At 27.4% G+C, this 13,479-nt stretch overlaps 1 protein-coding gene across 2 annotated transcripts; it reads left to right on the top strand.

Moving 5' to 3' along the window:
• Positions 1–4,518: 4,518 nt before the first annotated feature.
• On the top strand, positions 4,519–6,784 carry LOC111294599 (uncharacterized). 2 transcript variants are annotated; one of them, XM_022888018.2, is made up of 4 exons: positions 4,519–5,029; positions 5,255–5,322; positions 5,741–5,808; positions 5,917–6,784. In XM_022888018.2, exons 1-4 carry the CDS (start codon positions 4,754–4,756, stop codon positions 6,621–6,623), a joined length of 1,119 nt encoding a protein of 372 aa, XP_022743753.2. In that variant the 5' UTR covers positions 4,519–4,753; the 3' UTR covers positions 6,624–6,784. The 2 variants fall into 2 exon arrangements, with proteins under 2 accessions (XP_022743753.2, XP_022743752.2); XM_022888017.2 differs by having other exon boundaries at positions 4,519–5,038.
• The last annotated feature ends 6,695 nt before the right edge of the window (positions 6,785–13,479 follow it).

Below are 13,479 nucleotides of genomic sequence, written 5' to 3'. Positions count from 1 at the left end.
ACGACGGCTTGCTATATCTAACATTAGGAGATACCCGACATGACTAATTAATTAACTCTGCTGGAAGATGAGAAGTGATCAGTTGGAGCTTTGCTATGAATAAGACCTGAGATATCTGATTGTATGGTAAATGCGGGCAAGATACATAGGCTCCTTGTAGAAAACTGGACCACATTAAGGCTATATATCAGATTACAAAGGAACAGCTTCATTCATATTAGTTTCATGATCACATAAATGGAGCAAGAGAAGCCATTTTCTGGTTTTTCGCTTCTTTCCTATTTCTAGAATTCCGAAACAATTTCATCCACAAGATCAAAAGCTGAAGTGGTTATAATCTCATCATATAAATACACCAAATGAGACGGTAGTGTTTACAGTTCTGATGAGTAAAATTTTCTTGCAAATGAACCAAAGCTGTGAACAAGTGCAAATAATTAAGACATTCTTTCTTTCTTTGTTAGGGTAATCAAATTTCAATCTAATCAATCAGCTGCAGTTTATCTGCTAGTAATTTAACAGGCGACATTCAATTGGAATGAAAAGCAAAGATGTACCCCCTGACTTGACATTTTTGTTGAATTTGGCAACAAAATGTATGTTCATTGCTTGAAAAAAAAAAAAAGATGGTGGACCGCCAATCCCTTTGATATGCTAATTATGTCTTTATATTAGTTGGAATCTTGTTTCAAACCAGTTCAGAAAACAGGTACTTCCATGAATATTGGCGCAACCCAAGCTCTCAGCAAATATGAAATTTTATATATACATATATATATAGTCAGTAATTAATTAAACTGGACACCCAATATTCAATCTTGATCAGGCTTCAATTTCTAAAACAAAATAATCAAATTTATCTTCTGCATCAATTAGTCCAAATTAATAACGTAGGGAAGAAAAAAGAATCAGTTTTCTGTACTTTCAAAAGGCTGTAAATTAATAATTAGCTGAACAATTTCAGTGTTAGGCAGTCTAAACTTGTCAATATAATCTACTCTTAGGATGAAGATTCTTCCCTAAAAATTCCAGTTCTTGTGGGTCCTCGAGTATGACAGGCACGTCCAAATTCCTTCGTAACAACGCCAACAAACTTATACTACTAAGATTATTTAAGAAATGGATAATGTTATGAATGGCCATGAGTTATGATGAAATATTTAATATAATATTTAAATTTTAAAATATTTTAATATAAATTTAAATTATAAATTTATTAATTAATATGATATTTAGAGATTATTTGTGTATAATTATTTAAAATTAATCACGTTAAGAATGAATATCATTTTAATTAATAAATTTATAATTTATGTATCATATTTAAAAATTTTAAAATATAAATACCACATTAAATATTTTATTATTATTTAAAAGTCATTTGTTTCATTACTCGTTTAAAGTATTTATTTATTATCTTTTGAATGGTTAATTCAATTTTGTACACATTACCAATACATATGCATAAATTTTATATAAAATTAAATGTTTTAATTATTTTAAACATGTTCTAAACGATAATTTAATCATACTTAATTAAAAGCATAGATTAGCAACTAATTAAACACATTTTTGGATATCTAAAGCATGCATCTTGATTGAAATTTATTTGTACTCTAATGGAGTAGTGTTTTACTTGAGATATGATCAAGAGTTCGAAAAATACAGTAATTTGAATTATTTAAATAAGATACATAAATTTTTTATTTTTAAATATGCATTGTCTGTAGTTATTATCATCCAAATAAAATTCAAAAGCACTATCCATGATTATATTAAAAAAAAAATTGTTGTACGGTTAAGAGTTAAAGCCTAGACTTAAGATTCTAGCTAGGTTTGACTTCTCGGTGGCGATGAATTGGATATGTTGGGCTTAGCAATATATGGCTTTAAGTGGGCCGATGCAGGAAATACGAAATATGCTAGAGATTTTTTTTTTGGCCCAAAAATAATGGATATGTTAGAACTTGCGTTTATATACTTTGTCTCAAGTTAGAAATTAATCACTTTATTTTCAATTATTTTCCTACTATTCATAAATAGTATGGAAGAAATTAAACAGTAATTTTATTATTAAATAGCTGGTTTTTTTCACACTTTAACATTGCAAAAAAAAAAAGTTAGGAGTAAGAGTGCTATAATGTTCGATTTGTATATCCTATAATGTTATCAATTGTTTGTTACAACAAATCAGAAATTAAATTGCTGGCTATCAAATGCAAACTCCCAATAAGAAAGAGCACTAGCTAGCTATTGCTTAATTAATGTGATTTCACAAAAAAAAAAAAAAATCCTTTTGATCATACTCTCATATTAAAGTTGTTCACGGATGGTTTTAAAAATTTAAATTCGATTTAAAATTATATTTTATTAATAAGTTTTATTTTATTTTATTTTAATATTTTAATATTTAAAAATTTTTGGATCATTAAGCCCAACGAATCGAGTCTTAAGCAAGCTTTTTAAAACATCAACTAGCGATCCAATCTAATCCAACCCATTAATAGATTTATAATCTATTATTTTTGATTAATTCTTCAATTAGTATTTGATATATTATTATTAGAAATTATTAATTTTACAAATGATATTAAGAGATTAACACATGTTTCATTTATATTTTTAATTAATTTTTTTATTTTTTTATTTTTTTATTTTTAATTTATTTTTTTTATTTTTTTAATAAAAAATTATCAAATATTCTATTAATGTACTTTTTTAACTTCACGAGCATATATATATATCCCTTTAGCTATATTTAAAAATAAAAATTTAATAAAAAAAAAAGTGGGATATGTATCATCATATTAAACCTCATTTATGAAGTTAAAAAAAATTTACTAACGATGTATCAAATAATTTTTTTTTAAATATATCATAAAATGTATGTGTTATCTTTTGAATATTGCTTGTGGAATTTAAAAACCCAACTGTCAATATATTTAATAATTTCTCTTAATTCTTATTATTTTATAGGACAATTCTTGTTTTTAAACGTCGTATTCTTTGCCCAGAATCTTCCAAAAAACACATAGCTATCCTATTAAAAGCCGAAAACAACGAGTCATTACTCAATTTATTCTAAAGTACATGAAGTTTATAGGGTTGAATTGTATTTTATATACGTTGCATAATATTACAAGAAGTTTGGGTTTAGAGAAATTGGAATAAGAAAATTGAACTAAAAAAGGGGTAAATTGAAAATGTAGGAAGTTGCTAAATTTTCATCAAGATGTCAAATAAGTCCCTCAATTATGAATGGTTCCAAATAGACCTTAACTCTTAAGTTTCGTGTTATCTTTATCTTTTTGGACAATTAGTTTATATCCTTAGTATAATTTATTTCAATAAAGGATTTAAAATTATTATAGCCACAATACTCTATCTTTTAAAAAAAAACTTGTTTGTTTCTAGTGAATAAAACTCATCATAGGCCTTTAAATCTAATGGCTTAATAGGTTATTTACCTTAAAAGATAGAGAATGTGACCAATTTGGACAGATAAAACAAGAAAATAAATTAATGAAAAGAATACTAGATTTAATTTTTTAGTTATAATTTTATTTCTCAACCCACTTTGCAATAGTCAATGTATAAAAAGTTTAAGGATATCATCCAATTATACATTAATGGTGAAGTTCACCGAGTTCCTAAGTGAGTTATAAGTACTTTTCTTTTTTAAATATATACTTTTGTTACATGTTTGTTTGGTCAAATATCTATCTTAATTTTGTTAGTTACATAATTAAATTAATTTATGATAAACACCCAACTATACTAATTATAAAATTTAATTAAAATTGTATACAATAATAGCAATAATAATAATAGTTTATGTGAATAAATTTTAAAATTTAAATTTTTATAAACCGTTTTTTTAAATATCATGCATATTTTTTATAATTATATTAATTTTTTCTTTTTATATTCTAAAAATATTGTAATCTTCTAATATATACTGTTGATAAGATCTAAAATGTATGAAATAATTTTTCTAAACTTAAGAAAAGAAGGGCTAATTTTAAAATAACTACAAGTTGAAGTGTTGAACACCAACCTATATCTATCTTAGATTAAGGAAAATAAAGAAAAAATTATAAAATGAGAATTAAAATTAATAAAAAAAAGGGAATTATCAAAATTTGAAGGAAAAAAAGACTATAAAAGTTGAGTTAAAACTTAAAATTAAAAAGGGTCATCATCTGAGTCGTTGGTGTTAGAGAGGAGAAGGAGAGGGACCCACCAATCTCATCTATAAAGTATAAACGATAAAACTACCCACTCCCATCATTTTGTATTCTCAACCCAATTCCACCCTGGCATCCTCCGTACCCTGTCCACATCACCTTCTACTGATTCCTCCACCGCCTACCTTCTCATCCGGTAACCTCCCCAGTACACGTGCCCCTCACGTGCATTCCCCTCTCTTCTTTCTGTATTGCAACGAATAAAAGTTAGAGAGACAAAAAAATACTTGATATTTTATTACAATTATTATTTTTTTTATTATTTGTTTGTTATTAAGAAAATAAATACTAAATTTCTTGGTCTCGGTGTTGTTGTTGCAGTAGTGTTTGGGTTTTGCACTTTCTTTGCTCTTTTATTTGTCTCACAGCAAAATCTTACCCACTTTTCTTTTGAAACATCATTTCTTTCTTTGGGTTTTCTTTGTTTTTTGTTTGGTTTTCTTCAGCTTTTTTTTTTTTTTATATTGAAGAGGAAGTGAAAGGAAAAAATATCATATCTTGCATCGATGAGGATCAGGAAAAGACAGGTTTCGCTACCTTTCTCTTCTATTTCACCAGTGCCTCTTTCATCAGATCCCAACTTTAACCGGTCTCCGGTGGTGCAACGCCCGTTACAGCAGCAGCCTCCTCTACCCACTCCTTGCTTTGATCCCCACCCCTCTGATCATCTCAATCACCCGATCGGACAACAACTACCGACCCAAGGCCGTGATTCATCAGCTTTCCCTGGTACAACAACAACACATCATGGACAAGAGCTGAAGACGAAAGAAGATTACTTGGTTAGTTCAGTGAGTAATCCCAACGAAAAAGGAATACAACTCTTTTGTCATTTTTACCATAGTTTTAAGGTTGTTAATAAGAGTGCAGCAGTGTTCAATGCAATAAAAAGAAGCATCTTGTTTGAAATTCTTTTTACTTTGATTAATTTGCACCCGTGAAAGTTGCATTAGGTAAAAAAACACAAAACAGCTGAGTGGGATCTTTGTATTTTTTACTTTTTGTAGGTTTTGAAGCAAGGAGGATCAGGAGAGAAGGAAAGAGGAAGAGAAGGGGAGAAGAGTAATTATACCAGGTAAGAAAGGAAAAGGCTAAAAAGTAAAAATTGAAAACCAATGTTCTTTCTGTTATTTCATGAAATCTTGTAGTAAAAAGGTGAAAAATAGAAAAAAGGGGGTCTAAATATAAAATAAAAATAATACTGTAAGTGGAAATACTGTGTTAGTTGTTTTTATATCAGCTTTGGCTAGCCACCATACCTTCCCATCTAATATATTCTAAACTAATCTAATCTTAATTGTAAGTCTCTTATTTTTCCTTTGTTTTTTTCTTCAATTTTGGTTAACTAATATATGTCCATGCGGTGCATGTTAGCATGTGATGCTGGTCGCCGTCTCGACCAATATTATTTGCATCTTGCTCTATTTGTTTCATCTGGCTGTAAAAATTTATGTTTTTGGTTGTGGATCTTCTGGGTTTCCTTGGTTTTCTAGGAAGAAAAGTGTTTTGGGTGCAGAATTAGGAACTGGGTCTCTTTCACAATCGAGTTCTTCCCATCAAGGTAAGAAATTGTTTGCATAGAAAAGGAAAAATGAAAATCTTTAGTGTTTTATATGGCATTGAAGGTGTTGCACTTTTTTTATTGTTGTTTTGATTGCATTAAATAAAGCTGTTGGGAGCTGGGGTGAGGGAGAGAAAGCATTTCCATTGAAGAAGAGAAGAGGGAGCTTCGAAAGAAGAGGGAACGATGATGATACGATAATGGAGAAAGATAATTATAAGAAGGTGATGATCAACAGCAACAAGATGAAGACTATGATGAACATGGAATTTGTGCAGCAGCAAAACGATAATGAACAAAAAGAGAAAGAGATGATCAAAGACAGTGCTAGCAGTGCTGCTGATAATAATCATCCTAGTAGTGCAAAAAAGAGAGGTCGAGCTGGTGCACTCATGGAAGGGTCACGGTGCAGTCGAGTTAATGGAAGGGGATGGAGATGTTGCCAACAAACCCTCGTTGGTTACTCTCTCTGTGAGCATCATTTGGGTAAAGGTAGGCTGAGAAGCATGACCAGTGTTCGAAACCGATCTTTAGCCAGTAGTAATAATGCAGCAAAGAAGGAGGAGCAGCTTAATAATGATGATCATGATCAACCAATATCCAATTACTCTTCCCCACCTCAACAAGCAAAGCAAACAAAACAAGAATTGCTTGGTCAAAGTAGTGAAACTGGGAATGATCAAGAAAAGGAGGATCAGAAAACACTGATGACGACCAAGAAGAGAGTGAAGCTTGGGATGGTTAAAGCTCGATCAATAAGCAGTTTGCTGGGCCAAAACGACAGTGCAATCACAGTAGCTGATGATAATAAGTAGCAAAGAGTGTATAAAAAACAATAACAAAAGGTTTGAGGTTACATTAATTACATTAATATTATTATAGCTGGTGCAACTGTTTCTGGCCTTCATTTCTGTTTGAGATTCTTAATGAACGGATGCTTGATAAAGTGTTTTTACTTATCATTTTTTTTCTTCTTTGCCTTTTTTTTTAATTTTTTTTAATCTTCTTTGCCTTTTTTAATCTTTTGATATAATGAACGGAGTTTTTAATCTTTATTTTATGAATGATGGGTTTAATATTAAAGAAATAGATTGGAGTTTTTTGCAGTTGATTACAGGATTATAAGATCGGAATGTATACTTTAAGTAATATATTAATTATTATTATAATATATGTGGGGAGCCACCCCTAGGAGACCCTAAGCTTTGACAGTTACTGTATATCTTTTGACTAAGGAAAATCCAGCCGTAGTCATGGCTGCACATCTCAAGGACTGGAAATTCTTGATCAAGGATGAGAAAAAAAAAAGGGAATCTGTCAAAGAAAGAAATTAATTGAATCAATGTATGTTTAATTAGAATTATTGACTTCTGCTTACAAAATGGAAATGTCTATCGAATTGACTGGATTTCCTCCCTATATCTGCTTATTATACTATCCGTATATATCTAAGTAATTTCTAAGAAGCTTATCTAAAATCTTAGTCCTTAATTTTATTATGTTTTTTATAATTAAGATGGCTTTCAATAAGAATTAGAAATAGAGGCCTTCTCTATAATCATCAAGCTCTTTTGCATGGGTTAAAACAGTGTTCCTTTTTTTTTTTTTTAACAAGGAGATTTATTATAGGATAACTAAAATTTTAAAATAATTCAATTGATTTATGTAATTATAATGTCATTCAATAAATTTTGATATTCAAATCTTAATATTTATAATTTTATTTCTCAAAATACGACCTTCATTGTTAAAAAAAAAATCAAATTGAAGGTAATGTATGTATAGATAAACATGATGATTCATGTACTCATATTATATAAAATAATAAAATATATATATTCATATCATATTTTATACGAAAATCATGTATCTTAATTTATGTCAATACGAAAGCTTGAAATATATATTTTTAGTTTTATTAAACTCATATATAATTATTGTTAAAATTTTAAACCTTAGTTATTTTCATTTTTTTTTGTATCATGTTTGTGTCATATCATTATATCGTATTTGAGATTGTCAGATCTAGGTACTTTAATTTTATTTTTTTTTTTAATTTTCAAAGCAAATGTTAGTTACAATGTGAATAGGCAGACGTGAATCAGATTCACGTGTAAATAAAAGTGATTGATTTGCGTCAAAAAAAAATTAAATGTTTGAAAATAAGATTACACGTATATTGAAGTTCAAAGACGTGGAATTTCTTCAACCGCGATATAGTATCAGTCAACATTCAAACATCTCCCATGGTAGAGTAGATAAATTTAATGAAAATACCATTTATTTTCATGCAAAATTCATTACTTGTGAAGGATGATATTTATATATTCGGATCCTTAATATGGGTGATCATGATGGGTTCTTGTTGAAAAAAATATTCATATACATAAATACATGATATTTCCATGTTTAAACCAAGTTATTCTTTTCACAAAACGTTAGATTGATGAGTTAAAAAATTGATATTAGATTTTGTTTTTCACAAGGACGATGGGTTCAAAGGATGCAAGAGATCAGGAGCTGTTGTCCAGATGTTGAGTTTCTTTGGCACAGGGGAAAGGGGTGTCATGGATGTTACATGGTTTAAAATACGCTACCAAACATTTCGAAACATTTTCCCTTCGATCAGTAGTTGGAAAATCCTGTCTATTTGATTTGATTTGGTAATAAAATTTCGTCTTCTGATAAAAATGTACATATAATTTTTTTCATCATAATTTTTTGTAACACCTTACAATAATGTATACGTCGTCGCGAAATGATTTTTGGACAATGTAAAATGTTTTAGGTTGTGATATCAGGAAATAGGTACTCATTCCAAATTCTATATATATGATGAATTATCAACTATCAGGTAATTTTTTAACATATGTCTTTTACTGTATATTTAAATAAATAAAAAAATTATTTGATATATTGACAGTAAAATTTTTAATTTTATTAGTAAAATTAAAATCGTAACACATATATTATTTTTTAAATTATTTTTTAAAATATATATTAAAAAATATGTTATTATTTTAATCTCACTTGTAAAATTAAAAATTTTTATTATATTTGATAATTTTGCAATAAAAAACTAATTAAAAAATAAAATGTGCTACATTTTAACCCTCTTATAAATTTTCAATAAAAAATTAATTAAAAAATAAAAAATGTATTACCGTATTAACCCTATGAAATTAAAAAAATTATATATATATATATATATATATTTCCTACCCAAAAGCAAAAGAGTCATGGGATACTCTTGAAATTATTTGATTTGCATGCACTTTCTGCGAACCTATGTAGTCATAAAAAAATCTCGTTTGACAGACCTTTCTTCTACACCTAATCAGATCATAAATGTCTCATGTATTAAATAATCCGCCTTAATTTCCGATGAAAACACGACCGAGAATGAGGTTATAGACCCACAAGAGAAGCATTAACCATTATCAAAGCATAAAAATAAGTCTAAAAATTTTACATAAAGCAACGAGGGCCCCTCTTGCTTTCCGCCGTATAAGAGGCCAGGCCATGCTTGCTTATCATAAAGCCGCTACGTACGTATAGTTTTTTAGTGTTGTTAATTGGTCTCCATGTTCATTTATCGTTCCTCAAATACATATTAACTCAAACTCACTTACAAGAGATAGAGTTTTCTTATTCCCAATCAGAATTTTATTTATTTTTTATAGAAGTATTCTAAAAATAAAATCATGATTGCAATAAGCTAATATGAATGTTTGTATCTTTAAAATCGTTCGAGAAAACAATTAGATTCAAATAAAACATGAAAACACGATTGGCCTATCATAAAATAAAAATAACAATGTCAAATTAGATTGTCGCCGATCAATGATCATTTTTGGAGTAAGTGCTAAGATTGAACACCATATAAGAAATTGCCATGTTTAATTGGCTGATCTGCTTGCTTATGGGCCCTCCTAAAATTTGTGGTAATATTTTTCAGCTGACGAGGGCACGTAGTGCTTATCTTCTCTAGGCTTAATTTGCTAACACGCTGCTTGCATTGTTTCTATCAAGTAAGTTATCCAGAAGTTGACTTGAAATTTATTATTTAATTAATGTCCTAGTCCTACCCTTTTAAATAATTAATAATAGTTTTACATAACAAAAGGATGCCAAAATTCAAACTCTTTATTGTTTTGTCAAGTAAATTATCATATTAATTATGATAATAATTTAGTTAATATATAAGTTTCGTAATTTATTATAATTACTTATAGAAAGGAAAATTTAAATAAAATTTAAGAAACTGATCAAACGAATCAAATATCGATCTCATTCTCATCTCATCACGTTTCGACTTGAATTAATAGATACACACATAAAATTAACCGATGAAGCTTATTATTATTATTAATATTATTATTTGTTTACTTAAGCAAAAAGCTCAACAAATATATTCTTTCATAGCATTAATTACCCATATTAAATGTAAATGTAAATAAAATTAAACCATATATATATATAATAAATTATGGGTATTTTTTAAAATTTTAATCTATTTTTGAAATTTTTATCTTTATATTTATTTAATTAAAAAGTATTACATATATAAACTTTTTCAAATTCATAACTTTTAAAAATCAATTCTAATATTATAACAGCTTATGCAAATGCCAACCGAAGAAAATGTCAACCAACAATCATAAATGAGTTTAAAATTCGTTTGATATTATATTGGGAGTGGAGCTGCTTTTGATCACAATATTATTAAATTTGATCTCAATTGTTGTATCAAACATCATGAAATTGTGATAGAAAAACTCTAATCACGTTGAGTTTCGCCCAATCTTCGAACTTTTTTCTGCGATCAAATGTTAATTTTATCGTGCCAATAACACAATTCATAAGCCCTAACTAAAACCAAATGAATTTTATTTTATAATATCAAGTACATCATGTTGATTTTAGGTACACTTTACATTGCTAACCATATTTTTCACATAAAATTTTAAACCATCAATTGTCCATTGTAATTCGAGTCTAGATCTTATTTGATTACGTGGATATTCCAGAAGTGCGTGCTTTAGGTATAAATTTTACAATAATATTCCAATTGTAATATTTTATTTTGATATCCTACTTGCATTAAATTATTCAGTATTGTTTTTCAGTTTTAGAAAAAATTTCATGGTTTCATTTCATTCCTGGTTATAGTGCAAAGAGCTATCAGAATAATCTGTACCGGTATATGTTCGGTAAATCCATAGCTATCTAATTTATGTGGTTCAAATAGAATCAAATTATTGTTCCTGCTCAGCCTTGGCCATTAAATGTGACAATGAGACTTTTCAAAGATGGAGACCTGTTCGGATTGACACCATGGCCAAGGCCATCTCCGCAAAATTATATATATATATATATATATATAATCATCCTAAATTATTTGGATGGTATTCGCTTTCACAGAATTTAAATTTTTTATTTTGATTTTAATATATTTAAAATTAATTTTTTTGTAAAATTAAAGTTTTTTTACTTTTAATATAAAAAAATTAAAAAATCATAAAAAATAATTTTAAAATATAAAAAAGTAAAAATTTAAATGTTCAATATATATATAATTTGAAGATATCTCCAAAAAATAAATAAAAACAAGAGACAGAATGAATAAATATTTAAAATTATTAAATATTATATTTTACAAATAATTATATAATCAATTAGTTTAAATTCTAAATTTGAATACCTTAATCTCGTTATTCTTACAAAATATTAAAAGGTAAATCGCTAGAATTTAGTTTCAGCCTTTGGGAAACTCTGAACCCATTTTAAGCCAGCCATGATTTGACAATATCCTACTGGTTATACAATTTATTATATATGCTCAATGAGCCTGCATGCAGATCATATAAAAATCTGGAATGGTAATTATCAATGAAAATTTTTCACCTATTTCCATGTTTCATATATACCTTAAATTCCTGGCTATCACTTGTTTTTGCCCTACATGCCCCAAAATTCATGGTATGGTTGCCTACCCTAACTAGATTATCAAATTAATGTCAAGTGACAAATTAATTAGATAATAAAACTAATTTACACTTTAATGCTGCAAGTCACATATACCCGAAAATGCAAGGATTTTGGGAATGAATCTTTCATGTCTGATTTTATTAAAAATTTAATATAATAAACTAATATTTTAATTGAATTTAAATTTTAATTCAATTGATTAATATATTCACCTTTAAAAAACATATTTATCAAATATGTTACAATATATATATATATATATATATATATGAGAGCCTCTTTTATAAAAAAATCTAATTATATCTTAATTTACTAATTTGTTTATTAGTTTCATGTTTGTTATGGAGCTAAGCTAATTCATCAAAACTAACACCCACCATAATGAACAAAACATATAAAGTTAAATTGATAGTCTTGTGCAAGTGAGCTTTCTGGCCAGGCTGGTGATAAAAAGCATAAAACAATTTGTTTTAGTTTTGTCGAACTTTAGTTAACAATGACGATGAATTCACAATGATTGGATGATTGATAAACATTTGGTAATTGGATGGAGCCAGAGGCTACGAAAGCTGTCTTATCAAATGTAATATAACTTTTTTTTTTTTAATTTAATGACGAAGGTTTTTATTTTATTTTATTATGTACCTATTTTTTTAATCGATTAAAATAAATTTATTTATGTTAAATTTAATAAATTTATAAAAACATTAATTTTTCATTATAATTTAAACTAAAATAACAAAAGAAAATTTTTTTTTTACCACTTTAGCTAATCATCCATGGGGAAATGTAATATATATGAATGTGTGTTTGAAAATAATGGATAAAATTAATAAGTAGAACAATGATGGGATTGCATATTTGATCTCACTCACTATAAGTATATAATGGTTAAAAAATATAGTGATTTTTTTTTTAATTTTTCAAAGCTTTCAATAGATAATTAAAAAAAATTTAATCATTTGTATAAACTTAACATATCAGGTTAGTAAAATATGATCAGTGTCACTTCAATTCAATTATGTCTCAATTATCTCTTTTTTTGTTCTTTTCAACTTATTTATAAATATGAAAACTTAAATACCGTAAAGTCAAATTTATCCCATTCATCTCTTTCTCTCATTTTTATTTTTTTATTTATTTTTTTACTTGATTTTTATTGACTTACACGTTGAAATATAAACAAAAAAAACACTCATTGTCTTTACTTTTAACTATTATTTCTTTTTATATTTACTAAAATACCTTTAGATCGGAGCTGACACCAACACTCACCCTTTATATCCTAGTCACATAGTGGAAACTCTTTTAGTACATAAATATGATATATCAAAATAAATATACATAGAGACATAAGATTATGTTAAGTGTCTATCATAATCATAGGAGATGTGATGATATTTTTGGACAAATTGTGCTTGGCTCATTAATATAAATCATTAATTTCTTTATTATTGTTAGATGTTGAAACATAATGGCAAAGGGAATAAAAGTTCGGGATATCACAATATTGAAAATATTTAATACAAGTATTACATTTGACATTTTTTTTTTATATTATAAAATTAAATGGGGCATCATTCCATTTGGGTATTGTAGTTTTTTTTTTTTTTTTTTACTTAATGGTGATTAGATGGTCATGTTATCATGTATGTAATTTATTATGTGAATAGAAAAGCA

Source organism: Durio zibethinus, chromosome 14, assembly GCF_047325235.1.
Source record: "Durio zibethinus cultivar Kanyao isolate XHJ-2024 chromosome 14, ASM4732523v1, whole genome shotgun sequence".
NCBI classification, from domain to species: Eukaryota; Viridiplantae; Streptophyta; class Magnoliopsida; order Malvales; family Malvaceae; genus Durio; species Durio zibethinus.
The sequence above is the reverse complement of the archived record's forward strand: the minus strand, read 5'-3'. Positions and strand labels throughout refer to the sequence as shown.